General features: G+C 44.4%; 1 protein-coding gene across 1 annotated transcript in view; it reads left to right on the forward strand.

Annotated features, from left to right (window-relative positions):
* Positions 1-3360: 3360 nt before the first annotated feature.
* The window catches only part of LOC146812866 (alpha-2-macroglobulin-like protein 1), a 252930-nt gene continuing 237930 nt past the window's right edge, over positions 3361-18360 (forward strand). The window contains exon 1 of the mRNA XM_085619942.1: positions 3361-3786. Within this exon, the coding sequence (XP_085476068.1) occupies positions 3722-3786 (65 nt within the window). The 5' untranslated portion in view covers positions 3361-3721. The remainder of the gene's footprint in view (positions 3787-18360) is intronic.

Consider the following 18360-nt stretch of genomic DNA (forward strand, 5'->3'; position numbering starts at 1 on the left):
TGTCTCGTCGAGAGATGCTGTACACACTATAGTGGGGGAAGCTTCACCCACATTCCGCCCATCTTTTTGGTTGGCTTTATTCATAAATTCTGCATTGTGATTGGTGTTTGACTTGTTAGTCCTGCCTCCTGACGCCTATGTCGTCATTTTGCTCCTTCCGAGGCTATCAGCCCTTTTACTCAAACACTATTTGCTGCTCTGTGTCCCCCCCCTCCCCCTCCCGCAGTTCGCAGTTTTTTTGCCCCCATCCAAACCCCCCACTCCTGTTCGTGCTTTTTTAAATGTGGAAGCTGCCATTTGTAATGCAATACGTCTTGCGTAAATGCGAGTTGTATTGCATTGCAAATGCTTGTATAAAAATAGTGCGCAGTCACAAGTACGCCCATCTCAAGAAAAGGAAGCGCAAACACCGGAAGTGAGGCGCTTACGCCTGAGTGTGTACGGGGCTCCCGTGCACCAAGGAGAGCCCCGCACACCGGGCAGAGGAAGGCGGAGCTTCCCCAATCCCCACAGTATGTATAAAAACCACAACAATCATATTCTCTTCTATCCAAATCATTCCAATGCAGCAGTGTGCTAGTTATACATAAATGTGAGTCAGTAGCATGAAGCACTACCTCGATGTAACTACAATATATTACAATGCCATGTTCATAAATTGCAATAGATTGTTCAGGCACCGCCACTTTGGTCCCAACATGGCAATTGTGCTGTTCCAACACGTAACTATGCTTTTGGGCCCGATACCGAATGTCTAAATTATCTGCAGAGGTTCTTTCTGTCTTTGTGCGGAGTGAAAGCGGTCATTTACTTCAGTACGCACTTCCAGCCCAATCCAAAGTGAGTTATGAAGGAATAAAAAACCCAGAGGAATCCAAGCGCCACACCAATACTACCACATGCACGTGGGCAGCCCTCGATGAGACGCGCCGGAAGCCGCCTACGGAAGCTCAAATAGTACTTTTCTATAGCATAGTTATTGCTCAGTAAGGGAGTATAAATGATAGTGTTTGTGTTTCTAAATGACGAGCGTGACAAACAAAATTTACACCTAGATCCACGTCTGCTGAAATGTTGTTTTTCGGTGTGCTTCAGGTTCTCACGGACTAAAAATGGAATGAGGCGTAGGTTGTTTAGGCAGGATTCTTTCTTCTCTGCCTCGACTCTCTTCCCACTTCCTTACTTACACAAACTCGCCTCATGTCTCCCGCATTGATGTGGAATGTGCTGATACCAGCCCCTCTGACCATCTGGCCCAGGATGGACATTGAATAAATGTTTTCTTTACTAACAGGAATATTCGACCCTGGGAACACAGCATCCGAGCTACATTCTCTGCCAGCTGCCCAGGGTCCACGCAGAAGACCCGCTAAGAGGGCGGCCACCTTAGTGCCACAAGAAGGCACAGGAGGCAGCCGCCCAGTCTTCGGGACCCTCAAGGGTCTGGTAGGTCACGTCACTTCCGGGGAGAGGGGGCGGGGGGATGTATTTATACCTTCCCCTGCCCACTGAGCGCCCTCTTTGCCACTACCCTGACGCCGTTTCCCACCCTACCTCATACCCGGTGTATAAGCAGGGTGTGGGTGGGGGTTTTTATCTAATGTATTCTTTTGTGTTGCAGGCAGAGTTACAGGGCGATCCAGAGGCTGTAAGGTACATATGGGTACCCTATGCAGGAGCGCAACAAGGGTGCAAAGGCCAAATATCCACAGGGAGGTCCCCCTGTTGGACCCTGGAGGAGCGACGGCAACCCGTTAGTCCTACGGGCGGTTGTGGACCTGAGCAACCGGGGGTTGCCTGGCAGGCTCCGCCCCCCTATAGGAAAGGGGGGGGGGCTGTTGGCCCACTGGTGGGAGGTGTCTTCCCTCCCCCAAAATATGGCAAACACCGTTAGGCAAGGCCCGGTGTAATTTAGCTCATCAGGTGGCAGGCGGCGAGGCGCTGCCTGCCTTGGGATCGCCCGTAAGCTAACCCACCAATCTTGGCATCGTTGTAATGCTAATAAACCTGCAGCAATATTTCTTTTCACAAAGAAGGTGTCTTGTCTGGTTATTTCTATGAGATTGCTGTTGGGGGAGGATGGTGAGTGTTGCCGATATTGGCACTAAACCCCGGAACTGCCATTGCAGGTCACTGTAACTTCAATGTCAAAACTCACACGATGACACTAATCCACTCGACCAAACACAACGTAATACCATGATCTGTGTGGAACAGCCTAAGATTTAACTGATTGGAAAGTGAAATTACATCAGCTTTGTGTGTTCATGTCATTTTTTCACGTCCTCGCTTTCCTATGCGACCTGGGTTCTCATTACAAGTGCCTGGGTTCTCATTACATGTGCATCACAACTCTTGCCGTACATGTCAGTACAACAAACACTGCTAGACTGCAGCGCGCTCTCCAACGTTGCAAGATCTGCACTAGCTGTCAAGTTTCGGATTGCCCAGCTCTCCCATGTTGCTGCATTTCTCTCCTGCTTTTGCCTCATTTTTCGCTGCAGTACTATCAATTTCACCTCTCTCGCGCCCTCTCTCTCTCTCTCTCACTCTCACACAGTCTTTCTCTTTCTCAAACACCACACTTTCCCAAACAGACCTTTATAAGAAATGCTTCTTGAGTTGTTTATCAAACACATTCTCATGCACACATTTTCTCTCAAATGCACACACCCAATTTGTACTCAAACACACATTTCTCTTGCACATGCTTTCAGACACCTCTCCCTTCTCTCACACACTGTTTCACCCTCACAGACACACTCTCTCACTAAAGGTCTTTCACACTCACTCTCAGCTTGCCCTATCTGATACATTCCATCAACGGTGACCCTCCATATTTTGAACAGGTTAAAGAAAATAATACCTTTTTCATTGTTCAGTCTCCCGTTAAATATGTTGCTTTAAACAACACCTAACTTTCAGAAGAATTCCATCTTAACGAACAGTAGATGTTGCAGTGCCCAGTATAATGTGCTGCAAGGCTAAATACTTACAAGGTCCCAAGCCGAGACCTATTGGCTATGCCAATGCTTGTTTTTTATTGTCCTGGCCTGTTATTGTAAAGTCCAGGCTGATTAAAATGCTTGGAAAAGCAGTGAACTCTGATAAGTCTTCTCTTTTGAAACATAAACCTAAAACAGCAATGATATAAAACATTTACAAATATTTCGCTGCTCTCTAAATCGTTTCAGCATGACTCAGAGGAAACAGATGGCGAATTATCTTGCGCCAAAAGCATTCTGAAAATTAATTTGACTTGATTTTTTCCCACCTGGCAGCTCTTGGATGTTCCAGGAAAGCAAAACATAAACAAATGGCCGGTATTTATTTTTACCAAGAAAGGTGGCCACCCTAATCAGAGCTTCCCTGTCTTGTATCCCAAACACAACGCCCTGTAAATATTGCGCAAATCTTTTTGGGTGGGACAGCGTCTCGTCTTCTAGTCAGCGATTGTTGGATTAGGGAAATTGTAGATTGACCCCGTCTTCTCTCCCTAGCCTCTTTGCCCCACCCCCACCCCCAGTTGTAGACCTATAAAACGCTGGGGGCCGCGCCATCCCTGAGTTCATCCTCTCTTTGGAAGTGACGAGTTCGGCTGGTGGAGCTCGCCGTCAAGCCAGTTCCTCTGGGGGCTTCAGTGGTCCGCCAGCTCCCCCTCTGCAGACTCCTGACCCCTCGAGTCTCCCTGTCACCCCCTCTGCGCCACGGCTTCACCAGAATGTGGGGCCTGGGTCTCCTCACCTGCGCCCTGCTCCAAGCAGCTTCGGCAGGACCACCCGAACCGTAAGTGAACCGGCCCGTAAGGCACTGGGAGGGAGGCTAAGATGGGGGAGACCTCTCCTCTGACGTCAGGGGCTCGAGCCTGCGGGAGAGCCCGGATTCTGAGTGATTCGTATAACCCGGGCTTAGAGCCAGGCTTGAGAAGCGCATGCGATGTGACGGAGAGCTGCTGAGCCCGAGCCTGTAAGGTTGAAAGCAAGAGACAGATATGGTGTTTGAACTTTGATCAGACTGTATGACCTGTGTGACCTATGGGAGTCCTCCTCTTTCCAAAGCCCGAGCCTGTAGACCTGTGTAACCCCACAGATTACTCTCCTTTCTAAAGCCAGAGCCCCGAAGATCTGTGTACACTAAGGGGTAGCCCCGCTTTCTAAAGCCCAGGCGTGTATGTTCTGTGTGGCCTAAGGGATTGTTTAAAGCCTGCAAGGCCCATGTAATCTAAGGAGTAGCCACACTTTCTAAAGCCTGTGTTAACCCAGGAATAGATATACTTTCTAAAGCCACAACGTGTAAGTGAAGTTGACCTAAGCAATAGATTTTCTTTCTAAAGCCAGTGCCTGTATGTGCTGTTAACCTAAGGGATAAACCTGTTTCCAAAGCCAGTGCCTGTATGTGCTGTTGACTTAAGGGGTAGAACTACTTTGTAACCCCGGAACCTGTAGGAGATGTTAACCTAAGGGGCGGATCTTCTTTCTAAAGCCAGAGTCTGTACATGCTTTTAACCTAAGAAATAGATCTCTCTAACCCCATAACCCGTTCGATCTGTTATCCTAAGGGACTGACTGACCTGTTTCTAAAGCCAGAGCCTGTGCATGTGTTAACATAGGGGATAAACCTGTTTCTAAAGCCAGAGCCTGTGCATGTGTTAACCTAGGGGATAAACCTGTTTCTAAAGCCAAAGCCTGTACATGTGTAACCCCTTCGCTGTCAGGCCTTTTCCCCCTCCTGTGCCACGCCCTTTTTTGGCTATTTGGGGTAGTGCGCACTGAGGCCCCTGTAACTTTTTGACCACATAAGGTATCCACGACAAATTTGCGTCCTTTTCTTCCAACATCATGGGGATTCTGAGGGTACTCAGGGTTTGTGGATTCCCCTGGAGGGGTCACAGAAATAAGCCAAAATACAGCAAAATGTTGGGTTTTTTTGTGGAAAAATTGGAAAAACGGGCTGCAAATGAAAGCATCTGGGTTTTGCCCTGCAAACGTTATCAAAAAAGGGTTTGTGGGGTTGAAATCACCATTTTCCCAGCTTTTCGGGGATACCAGACTTTTGTCAGAAACCCAACATTTTTTACACAGTTTTGGCATTTTTCTGGGACATAGCCTAATTTTGCTATTTTTTGTGCTTTTGACCTCCTTCCAGTTAATGGCAGAAATGGGTACAAAAGCAATAATGGATCCTGGAAAGCTATACATTTTCGAGAAGAAGACAAAATTCTGAATTCAGCAAGGGGTCATTTGTGTAGATACAAAACTAACTGTGAGTCTATAGGGCTAGGTGAACTTCATACAACAGCACTATCAAAATACGTTCCTACCAAGATATCACTATAGATATGTGCATGCATTATGAGATCGTATGAATGCATCAAAGGTTCCCATCACCCACATAGAGTGGCTTGCCTCATCATTTGGGAAACCAGGGACTTTGATCTAAGAACCGGATGCCACCAGGTTGTCATGAGGCAAGGTTCAGGATACGTCCCGGATGCTCGTATGGCAATGTTGTAAAAAATGGGAGGATCACTCTAGGACATTGTGTGGGGTGATGTGTGCAGTGCAATAAAGTGAATGTGTATAATAAAATTGGGAGCAAGGCACAAAGATAAGTTTAATAAAGTGCTGCCTTGATACCAAATTAAAACAGTGCTAATGACAGTTTTAACAAATAACTGTGATGGAAGTGGTCGACATGTTTCAGCCTTGGGTAAATATGCCCTGGCTTTCGTCAGGACCAAGTAAGCTACTGCAACTATAATTGTGAAAAAGAGGTAAAACATACAACCTGCACCTGAAATAGGTGTGGAAGAAATTACCTGTGAAATGAAGACAAACATAATGAATAATGCTGTTTAAAAGTGAACCCTTATGGATGATAGGTCACACAATGCATCAAATTAATGCTCAATTATGCCCAATACATATTAGTAGAGACACCTTTTCAGCAGGATAAAGGTACAAAAAGTTTTATTCACTTACCCGAATAAGTCTGGGTATTAGCCTCACCTCACCTGGCAACTGCTCAGGAAATAGGAGGCCCCGCTCTGAAATAATAAATGAGAGGCATGGTCCATCATATAATGTGGCACACTACCTTCAAAAAGTGGGAGACGCTTATCCTTAAAAACCCAGGGCAGAAACAAATAGGCGTAGTCCTGTGGCCGAGGTAGAGCCCTACCTGGGACAAATGTTACTAACGGTTATCTTGAAGTAAGTACAGAAAAATCGTGGCGTTGTTGCCTAGTGTACTTGCATTCAGCAATGATGTTCAACTGCGCTCATCTCTACTGATATATACAGTTTTATCTTTCGAGAAAAATGTATGTACACAAAATGCCAAAGGAAACAAAATAAGGATCGAAATCTCGTTTGAGAAGGAGCTAGCTGAAAGCCCTTCTCATGTGGCCGCAGCGGCATGACCAAATAGAAAAAGTACCATATGCATGACATCGCTAGCGTGCAACTCAATTTAAGCAGGCAGCCCCTCTCGTTATATTTCGACAGTATTGCAAAATAGTGCACCGATCTTACCTCTCCGTCGGTACCTCGGGCAACTGCTGAGCCGGAGGGGAGGTAAGCGGTCTTCATGCCTTCAGTCATTTAAACTCTCCGGATGCCAAAAATGCCGGAACAGCGTCCACAGTGGGCACCTACCGATGACGCGATAGCACGTGATCCAGGCATCATGGGGGTTGTAGTTCAAATATAGAACTGTGCAATAACCTGATCAGTAATAGTCTGTCTCTAGAACTAAAATTAGTATTACGGAATACTAACATGTCTTGTTCGAACACCAGATCCCTAATTATAATTGTACAAGACATTAAAACTGATCAAAGTGTGCTCAGTAAAACGCGCGTATAGTGTTTTAAATACGCGTGTAAATGTACCGGAGAGGTAACATGGTCTGCTTAAAAAATCACCCGACTGTAATGACCCGGTGACCAAAAGCAGGAGGTATACACGTAATTTTCTAGAACTGAGGGAAATCGCCCAAGGTCAGAATTACACAAGGGCACACGTGATCTTGGCATCCTGGGAAATGTAGTTAGAGTGCCAAGCGATCCAGTAACCTAGTCAGTGAAGGTTCGACCCCAGAGTGTAATAACGTGTAGGGACGCTTACAGCTTGATTGTGGGAGTGTACCAAATGGTGCGCGCTTATACTGTTGTGACACATGAGTGCATAAAGAAAACTAGTACTTTCTGCCAGCAGTTCTGAGGCTGTTGTATAAACAAATAATGTAACAGTGTTGGTATAAGTCTCACAGGGAATCGCGCTGACACTCCAGACTGCTGAATAGTAGCAAGAATATCTACACATGTTATATGGGGAAACTCCCGACCAACCACACTGGTACTTAGATTACTGGTCATCACAAAGATGTCCAAGGTATCTGGTCATTCAAACCTTGGACATCGCTCTTCAATTTAAACACCCATTTCTGCTCTTTGAGGAAAAGAAATTGCGTAATGTCACTAATATGCGATGGAATAAAAGGTTGTTCCAAAATGGTCCATCTCAAGTCCTCGGGTTTGTGATTAAGAGCAAGGAAGTGACTAGTCAATCTGGTGGCTTGTTTGTTGCGCCTTATAGTGCTCTTATGCTCACTGATACGAGTCTTGATCTTACGTGTGGTCATACCAATGTATCGAAGTGAGCAAGGGCATGTTATCTGATAAATCACCCTGTCAGAATTGCAGTTTGTATGTTTTCGTAAGATCCAAGGTTTTGCCAACCCTAAATCAATTGATTTCGCTTGTTGTGTCTGGGGACATACAGAACAGGAACCACAAGGATAGTGGCCCTGTACTGGTGGAAGGTCCCACAGTGTTGACACTACTGAGGGTGGCTTACTTTTGGGTCTTGTGTGCACGAGGTTATCGCGCAAACTCATCCCTCGCTTAAAAGAGAACAAAGGAGGTGGAATCTTCTCGTTTGCAACATTCAAAATATGCCAGTGTCTACGTACCGACTTTTGGACACTGTTGGAAAATGTGCTAAAAGTGGTAACTATTGTCATTCTAGACAATGGTTCCTTAGGAACTGGAGGTTCAAGTAAGGCGTCTCTGTTATTGTTGGACGCTCGTTTATAAGCTTTTCTCACCAGATGGGATGGATAATGTCTGGCTTTCAATTGTTTTGAGAGTTGGTCAGCATGGGACAAGAAACTGTCTTTCGTAGAACAATTCCTGCGAATTCTAAGGAACTGTCCTACTGGTAAATTCTGTCGGAGTGATTTAGGATGGTAGCTTTGAAAACTCAGAAGGGAATTTTTTGTCTGAGGTTTCTTATACAATTCGCTGCCTAGAGTGCCTAGTACAGGGTAAATCGTGATGTCCAGAAAAGGAAGTTTGTTCTTGTCATAAGTAACAGTGAAATTCAAGAATTCATTCTGGGAGTTCAGCCATGAGTGGAAATCCAAGAGGGTGGCCACAGTTCCGTGCCAAACTACCAAAATATCATCTATGTACCTTTTCCAACAGGCAATTTGCCCGCGGAAAGGGTTTAGATCAGTGAGCACCGTTTCCTGTTCGAAACAATGGACGTAGAGATTGGCCAGACTGGGAGCAAAAATGCTCCCCATTGATGTACCAGAGACTTGGAGAAAGATGGTTTCTTCAAACTTGAAGAAATTCTCCATCATCGCCAGTCTGGCACATTCCATGATGAAGTGTGTTGGTGTTATGGTATCACAATCTCTATCGTCCAGGAGGCCCCTGATGACTTCAAGGGTCTTCTCTTGAGGAATACAAGTGTAAAGAGATTCAACGTCGAAACTGACCAGTAGGTCAGTCTCTAAGTTGAAAGAAATTTGTGGCAGAAGTCTTAAGACATCCTTAGTGTCTTGTAAGAAAGTCGGCATTTCCCTGACAATAGGTCTGAGAAAAAAGTCGACGAAAGTGGATAGTGGTTCCAAAAGTGATCCTATCCCGGAAATGATGGGACGTCCCGGTGGTGGTCTAGTAGTTTTATGTATTTTCGGCAATACATAGAAATAGGGCATGACTGGAAATTTTGTAATGAGGAATTCGGATTCTTGTGCAGTAATCCAGCCTGATTCCCTTGCTTCACTCACCAAATCGTGGATCTCAATAGAAAGTCTAGTAGTAGGATCCTCTGTGAGAACCCGATATGATTTATTGTCATTGAGTTGTCTGAGACACTCATTGCGGTAAATATCAGTATCAAGAATGACTATAGCCCCACCTTTATCGGCGGGCTTGATGGTGATACTCTCGTCATTCTGGAGTGTCATTAAAGCCTGTCTCTCAGTATAGGATAAGTTTTGGTAAACACGGTCCTTCCTAGAATCAAGTGCAGTGATATCATGTATCACTGCTTGTTCAAACACTTTCACCTGGTCCGGTGTAAGGTGGGCAGGGGGGTTAAAATTGGATGGAGATTTTAACCCAGTGTTTGGATGATCCTCAAGTGCCGGTGTGTTTCCATTCGATGTATCTTTGTTCTTAAAGAAAAAGTGTAAACGTATTTTCCTAAAGAACTTCTCAATCTCTTGTCTTAGTTGGAAAGGGTCACCCACGTTGGTAGGTACAAAACCCAGGCCCCTATTGAGGACCTGGAGTTCGGTTGTAGTGAGTGTCCTTTGACTGAGGTTAACCACTAGATCGTCGTGTCCGAGCTCTGTCCTGCTTGTGGTGTATTCCTCCTGTTGCGGACATTCTGTTGGGGCTGGTCTTGTTGCCAGTGTACATGTTGTTGTATCTCGCCTCTCCTTCTGCCTCTGTTTCGTCCTCGGCCCTGTCCTAAAAAAGGCTGACCGAAGAATGGTGGTTGACATTGGAAGGGAGGCATTGGATGGGCAAAGGGCATTGGCTGATAACCCCAAGGAGAAGGCGGCCACCATGGATTTGGCTGCTCATATTGGTTTTGTGTACCTCGCCTACGATTCGGGCGAGACCGTGGAAAGGGCGTCACATTGGGTGGTATTGATGTATTAGACCCATCAGAATCTGTTGAGTAAGTGTCTGACCCTGATGAGGAATAGTTCGACCCGTACTTTCTCCCCTTCTTATTAAATTCTGGAGGAACATAATTATCATTGGTGTACGGATAGACTTTTTCAAAAGAAAAGCGGGCTAAATCTTTTTTGAATTTATCAATTTTGTTTAACAAAATTGTATCTTTGTGATCTTTATTCGATTTATTTGTTTCCTCTAGATTTCTTTTATATAAGGCACTCGTGATAGATGCCTTAATTTGACCTTCTAGTGTCTGTATTTCGATCAATATAGTGTCGGCTGCTTTCTTAGCGGTGCTAATAATTAGGATTAGCCAATCGCGGGTGCATCGCCACGCGATAAGTGACCAATCCTTTAAAAAAGTCTTATCAGTGAGGAACAACCGGGGGGCATTCGTTACTATTAAGCCCATTGGTGCACAGTTGTTCCTCAAATACTCGGTCATTATAGCACCGTGTATGAAAGTGCGAGAGTGTACTTTTTTCAAATTCAATAAGGACTGCCAGTCGTCTTGTGTATTGTTGGTAACTGTCGGTAAACTCTCCAAAATGCTTGGAGTGGTACTCAAGATGGACTGCAGTAGCTCCTCATCGAAGGACAAGCCCGTGAGTTCTGCCATGATTCAAGGGTAAAGCGTGTCTCTAAAGAGCGGCGTGGAGAGTCTGAAGACAAGTGAAATTCAAACCCTAAAAGAAAAAGACCCGCAGCCAGACGACTGCTCAAGCAACAATAAAAAGAATCTCAAAAAGAGTAGGGGGTCTACGGGATATAAGTTTAAAGACTCAAACAGAAAAGATCCCAATCCACAATATAAGTACAAAACTAACTGTGAGTCTATAGGGCTAGGTGAACTTCATACAACAGCACTATCAAAATACGTTCCTACCAAGATATCACTATAGATATGTGCATGCATTATGAGATCGTATGAATGCATCAAAGGTTCCCATCACCCACATAGAGTGGCTTGCCTCATCATTTGGGAAACCAGGGACTTTGATCTAAGAACCGGATGCCACCAGGTTGTCATGAGGCAAGGTTCAGGATACGTCCCGGATGCTCGTATGGCAATGTTGTAAAAAATGGGAGGATCACTCTAGGACATTGTGTGGGGTGATGTGTGCAGTGCAATAAAGTGAATGTGTATAATAAAATTGGGAGCAAGGCACAAAGATAAGTTTAATAAAGTGCTGCCTTGATACCAAATTAAAACAGTGCTAATGACAGTTTTAACAAATAACTGTGATGGAAGTGGTCGACATGTTTCAGCCTTGGGTAAATATGCCCTGGCTTTCGTCAGGACCAAGTAAGCTACTGCAACTATAATTGTGAAAAAGAGGTAAAACATACAACCTGCACCTGAAATAGGTGTGGAAGAAATTACCTGTGAAATGAAGACAAACATAATGAATAATGCTGTTTAAAAGTGAACCCTTATGGATGATAGGTCACACAATGCATCAAATTAATGCTCAATTATGCCCAATACATATTAGTAGAGACACCTTTTCAGCAGGATAAAGGTACAAAAAGTTTTATTCACTTACCCGAATAAGTCTGGGTATTAGCCTCACCTCACCTGGCAACTGCTCAGGAAATAGGAGGCCCCGCTCTGAAATAATAAATGAGAGGCATGGTCCATCATATAATGTGGCACACTACCTTCAAAAAGTGGGAGACGCTTATCCTTAAAAACCCAGGGCAGAAACAAATAGGCGTAGTCCTGTGGCCGAGGTAGAGCCCTACCTGGGACAAATGTTACTAACGGTTATCTTGAAGTAAGTACAGAAAAATCGTGGCGTTGTTGCCTAGTGTACTTGCATTCAGCAATGATGTTCAACTGCGCTCATCTCTACTGATATATACAGTTTTATCTTTCGAGAAAAATGTATGTACACAAAATGCCAAAGGAAACAAAATAAGGATCGAAATCTCGTTTGAGAAGGAGCTAGCTGAAAGCCCTTCTCATGTGGCCGCAGCGGCATGACCAAATAGAAAAAGTACCATATGCATGACATCGCTAGCGTGCAACTCAATTTAAGCAGGCAGCCCCTCTCGTTATATTTCGACAGTATTGCAAAATAGTGCACCGATCTTACCTCTCCGTCGGTACCTCGGGCAACTGCTGAGCCGGAGGGGAGGTAAGCGGTCTTCATGCCTTCAGTCATTTAAACTCTCCGGATGCCAAAAATGCCGGAACAGCGTCCACAGTGGGCACCTACCGATGACGCGATAGCACGTGATCCAGGCATCATGGGGGTTGTAGTTCAAATATAGAACTGTGCAATAACCTGATCAGTAATAGTCTGTCTCTAGAACTAAAATTAGTATTACGGAATACTAACATGTCTTGTTCGAACACCAGATCCCTAATTATAATTGTACAAGACATTAAAACTGATCAAAGTGTGCTCAGTAAAACGCGCGTATAGTGTTTTAAATACGCGTGTAAATGTACCGGAGAGGTAACATGGTCTGCTTAAAAAATCACCCGACTGTAATGACCCGGTGACCAAAAGCAGGAGGTATACACGTAATTTTCTAGAACTGAGGGAAATCGCCCAAGGTCAGAATTACACAAGGGCACACGTGATCTTGGCATCCTGGGAAATGTAGTTAGAGTGCCAAGCGATCCAGTAACCTAGTCAGTGAAGGTTCGACCCCAGAGTGTAATAACGTGTAGGGACGCTTACAGCTTGATTGTGGGAGTGTACCAAATGGTGCGCGCTTATACTGTTGTGACACATGAGTGCATAAAGAAAACTAGTACTTTCTGCCAGCAGTTCTGAGGCTGTTGTATAAACAAATAATGTAACAGTGTTGGTATAAGTCTCACAGGGAATCGCGCTGACACTCCAGACTGCTGAATAGTAGCAAGAATATCTACACATGTTATATGGGGAAACTCCCGACCAACCACACTGGTACTTAGATTACTGGTCATCAGTCGTCTGGCTGCGGGTCTTTTTCTTTTAGGGTTTGAATTTCACTTGTCTTCAGACTCTCCACACCGCTCTTTAGAGACACGCTTTACCCTTGAATCATGGCAGAACTCACGGGCTTGTCCTTCGATGAGGAGCTACTGCAGTCCATCTTGAGTACCACTCCAAGCATTTTGGAGAGTTTACCGACAGTTACCAACAATACACAAGACGACTGGCAGTCCTTATTGAATTTGAAAAAAGTACACTCTCGCACTTTCATACACGGTGCTATAATGACCGAGTATTTGAGGAACAACTGTGCACCAATGGGCTTAATAGTAACGAATGCCCCCCGGTTGTTCCTCACTGATAAGACTTTTTTAAAGGATTGGTCACTTATCGCGTGGCGATGCACCCGCGATTGGCTAATCCTAATTATTAGCACCGCTAAGAAAGCAGCCGACACTATATTGATCGAAATACAGACACTAGAAGGTCAAATTAAGGCATCTATCACGAGTGCCTTATATAAAAGAAATCTAGAGGAAACAAATAAATCGAATAAAGATCACAAAGATACAATTTTGTTAAACAAAATTGATAAATTCAAAAAAGATTTAGCCCGCTTTTCTTTTGAAAAAGTCTATCCGTACACCAATGATAATTATGTTCCTCCAGAATTTAATAAGAAGGGGAGAAAGTACGGGTCGAACTATTCCTCATCAGGGTCAGACACTTACTCAACAGATTCTGATGGGTCTAATACATCAATACCACCCAATGTGACGCCCTTTCCATGGTCTCGCCCGAATCGTAGGCGAGGTACACAAAACCAATATGAGCAGCCAAATCCATGGTGGCCGCCTTCTCCTTGGGGTTATCAGCCAATGCCCTTTGCCCATCCAATGCCTCCCTTCCAATGTCAACCACCATTCTTCGGTCAGCCTTTTTTAGGACAGGGCCGAGGACGAAACAGAGGCAGAAGGAGAGGCGAGATACAACAACATGTACACTGGCAACAAGACCAGCCCCAACAGAATGTCCGCAACAGGAGGAATACACCACAAGCAGGACAGAGCTCGGACACGACGATCTAGTGGTTAACCTCAGTCAAAGGACACTCACTACAACCGAACTCCAGGTCCTCAATAGGGGCCTGGGTTTTGTACCTACCAACGTGGGTGAACCTTTCCAACTAAGACAAGAGATTGAGAAGTTCTTTAGGAAAATACGTTTACACTTTTTCTTTAAGAACAAAGATACATCGAATGGAAACACACCGGCACTTGAGGATCATCCAAACACTGGGTTAAAATCTCCATCCAATTTTAACCCCCCTGCCCACCTTACACCGGACCAGGTGAAAGTGTTTGAACAAGCAGTGATACATGATATCACTGCACTTGATTCTAGGAAGGACCGTGTTTACCAAAACTTATCCTATACTGAGAGACAGGCTTTAATGACACTCCAGAATGACGAGAGTATCACCATCAAGCCCGCCGATAAAGGTGGGGCTATAGTCATTCTTGATACTGATATTTACCGCAATGAGTGTCTCAGACAACTCAATGACAATAAATCATATCGGGTTCTCACAGAGGATCCTACTACTAGACTTTCTATTGAGATCCACGATTTGGTGAGTGAAGCAAGGGAATCAGGCTGGATTACTGCACAAGAATCCGAATTCCTCATTACAAAATTTCCAGTCATGCCCTATTTCTATGTATTGCCGAAAATACATAAAACTACTAGACCACCACCGGGACGTCCCATCATTTCCGGGATAGGATCACTTTTGGAACCACTATCCACTTTCGTCGACTTTTTTCTCAGACCTATTGTCAGGGAAATGCCGACTTTCTTACAAGACACTAAGGATGTCTTAAGACTTCTGCCACAAATTTCTTTCAACTTAGAGACTGACCTACTGGTCAGTTTCGACGTTGAATCTCTTTACACTTGTATTCCTCAAGAGAAGACCCTTGAAGTCATCAGGGGCCTCCTGGACGATAGAGATTGTGATACCATAACACCAACACACTTCATCATGGAATGTGCCAGACTGGCGATGATGGAGAATTTCTTCAAGTTTGAAGAAACCATCTTTCTCCAAGTCTCTGGTACATCAATGGGGAGCATTTTTGCTCCCAGTCTGGCCAATCTCTACGTCCATTGTTTCGAACAGGAAACGGTGCTCACTGATCTAAACCCTTTCCGCGGGCAAATTGCCTGTTGGAAAAGGTACATAGATGATATTTTGGTAGTTTGGCACGGAACTGTGGCCACCCTCTTGGATTTCCACTCATGGCTGAACTCCCAGAATGAATTCTTGAATTTCACTGTTACTTATGACAAGAACAAACTTCCTTTTCTGGACATCACGATTTACCCTGTACTAGGCACTCTAGGCAGCGAATTGTATAAGAAACCTCAGACAAAAAATTCCCTTCTGAGTTTTCAAAGCTACCATCCTAAATCACTCCGACAGAATTTACCAGTAGGACAGTTCCTTAGAATTCGCAGGAATTGTTCTACGAAAGACAGTTTCTTGTCCCATGCTGACCAACTCTCAAAACAATTGAAAGCCAGACATTATCCATCCCATCTGGTGAGAAAAGCTTATAAACGAGCGTCCAACAATAACAGAGACGCCTTACTTGAACCTCCAGTTCCTAAGGAACCATTGTCTAGAATGACAATAGTTACCACTTTTAGCACATTTTCCAACAGTGTCCAAAAGTCGGTACGTAGACACTGGCATATTTTGAATGTTGCAAACGAGAAGATTCCACCTCCTTTGTTCTCTTTTAAGCGAGGGATGAGTTTGCGCGATAACCTCGTGCACACAAGACCCAAAAGTAAGCCACCCTCAGTAGTGTCAACACTGTGGGACCTTCCACCAGTACAGGGCCACTATCCTTGTGGTTCCTGTTCTGTATGTCCCCAGACACAACAAGCGAAATCAATTGATTTAGGGTTGGCAAAACCTTGGATCTTACGAAAACATACAAACTGCAATTCTGACAGGGTGATTTATCAGATAACATGCCCTTGCTCACTTCGATACATTGGTATGACCACACGTAAGATCAAGACTCGTATCAGTGAGCATAAGAGCACTATAAGGCGCAACAAACAAGCCACCAGATTGACTAGTCACTTCCTTGCTCTTAATCACAAACCCGAGGACTTGAGATGGACCATTTTGGAACAACCTTTTATTCCATCGCATATTAGTGACATTACGCAATTTCTTTTCCTCAAAGAGCAGAAATGGGTGTTTAAATTGAAGAGCGATGTCCAAGGTTTGAATGACCAGATACCTTGGACATCTTTGTGATGACCAGTAATCTAAGTACCAGTGTGGTTGGTCGGGAGTTTCCCCATATAACATGTGTAGATATTCTTGCTACTATTCAGCAGTCTGGAGTGTCAGCGCGATTCCCTGTGAGACTTATACCAACACTGTTACATTATTTGTTTATACAACAGCCTCAGAACTGCTGGCAGAAAGTACTAGTTTTCTTTATGCACTCATGTGTCACAACAGTATAAGCGCGCACCATTTGGTACACTCCCACAATCAAGCTGTAAGCGTCCCTACACGTTATTACACTCTGGGGTCGAACCTTCACTGACTAGGTTACTGGATCGCTTGGCACTCTAACTACATTTCCCAGGATGCCAAGATCACGTGTGCCCTTGTGTAATTCTGACCTTGGGCGATTTCCCTCAGTTCTAGAAAATTACGTGTATACCTCCTGCTTTTGGTCACCGGGTCATTACAGTCGGGTGATTTTTTAAGCAGACCATGTTACCTCTCCGGTACATTTACACGCGTATTTAAAACACTATACGCGCGTTTTACTGAGCACACTTTGATCAGTTTTAATGTCTTGTACAATTATAATTAGGGATCTGGTGTTCGAACAAGACATGTTAGTATTCCGTAATACTAATTTTAGTTCTAGAGACAGACTATTACTGATCAGGTTATTGCACAGTTCTATATTTGAACTACAACCCCCATGATGCCTGGATCACGTGCTATCGCGTCATCGGTAGGTGCCCACTGTGGACGCTGTTCCGGCATTTTTGGCATCCGGAGAGTTTAAATGACTGAAGGCATGAAGACCGCTTACCTCCCCTCCGGCTCAGCAGTTGCCATAGGTACCGACGGAGAGGTAAGATCGGTGCACTATTTTGCAATACTGTCGAAATATAACGAGAGGGGCTGCCTGCTTAAATTGAGTTGCACGCTAGCGATGTCATGCATATGGTACTTTTTCTATTTGGTCATGCCGCTGCGGCCACATGAGAAGGGCTTTCAGCTAGCTCCTTCTCAAACGAGATTTCGATCCTTATTTTGTTTCCTTTGGCATTTTGTGTACATACATTTTTCTCGAAAGATAAAACTGTATATATCAGTAGAGATGAGCGCAGTTGAACATCATTGCTGAATGCAAGTACACTAGGCAACAACGCCACGATTTTTCTGTACTTACTTCAAGATAACCGTTAGTAACATTTGTCCCAGGTAGGGCTCTACCTCGGCCACAGGACTACGCCTATTTGTTTCTGCCCTGGGTTTTTAAGGATAAGCGTCTCCCACTTTTTGAAGGTAGTGTGCCACATTATATGATGGACCATGCCTCTCATTTATTATTTCAGAGCGGGGCCTCCTATTTCCTGAGCAGTTGCCAGGTGAGGTGAGGCTAATACCCAGACTTATTCGGGTAAGTGAATAAAACTTTTTGTACCTTTATCCTGCTGAAAAGGTGTCTCTACTAATATGTATTGGGCATAATTGAGCATTAATTTGATGCATTGTGTGACCTATCATCCATAAGGGTTCACTTTTAAACAGCATTATTCATTATGTTTGTCTTCATTTCACAGGTAATTTCTTCCACACCTATTTCAGGTGCAGGTTGTATGTTTTACCTCTTTTTCACAATTATAGTTGCAGTAGCTTACTTGGTCCTGACGAAAGCCAGGGCATATTTACCCAAGGCTGAAACATGTCGACCACTTCCATCACAGTTATTTGTTAAAACTGTCATTAGCACTGTTTTAATTTGGTATCAAGGCAGCACTTTATTAAACTTATCTTTGTGCCTTGCTCCCAATTTTATTATACACATTCACTTTATTGCACTGCACACATCACCCCACACAATGTCCTAGAGTGATCCTCCCATTTTTTACAACATTGCCATACGAGCATCCGGGACGTATCCTGAACCTTGCCTCATGACAACCTGGTGGCATCCGGTTCTTAGATCAAAGTCCCTGGTTTCCCAAATGATGAGGCAAGCCACTCTATGTGGGTGATGGGAACCTTTGATGCATTCATACGATCTCATAATGCATGCACATATCTATAGTGATATCTTGGTAGGAACGTATTTTGATAGTGCTGTTGTATGAAGTTCACCTAGCCCT

Source organism: Triturus cristatus, chromosome 7, assembly GCF_964204655.1.
Source record: "Triturus cristatus chromosome 7, aTriCri1.1, whole genome shotgun sequence".
Lineage (NCBI taxonomy): Eukaryota > Metazoa > Chordata > Amphibia > Caudata > Salamandridae > Triturus > Triturus cristatus.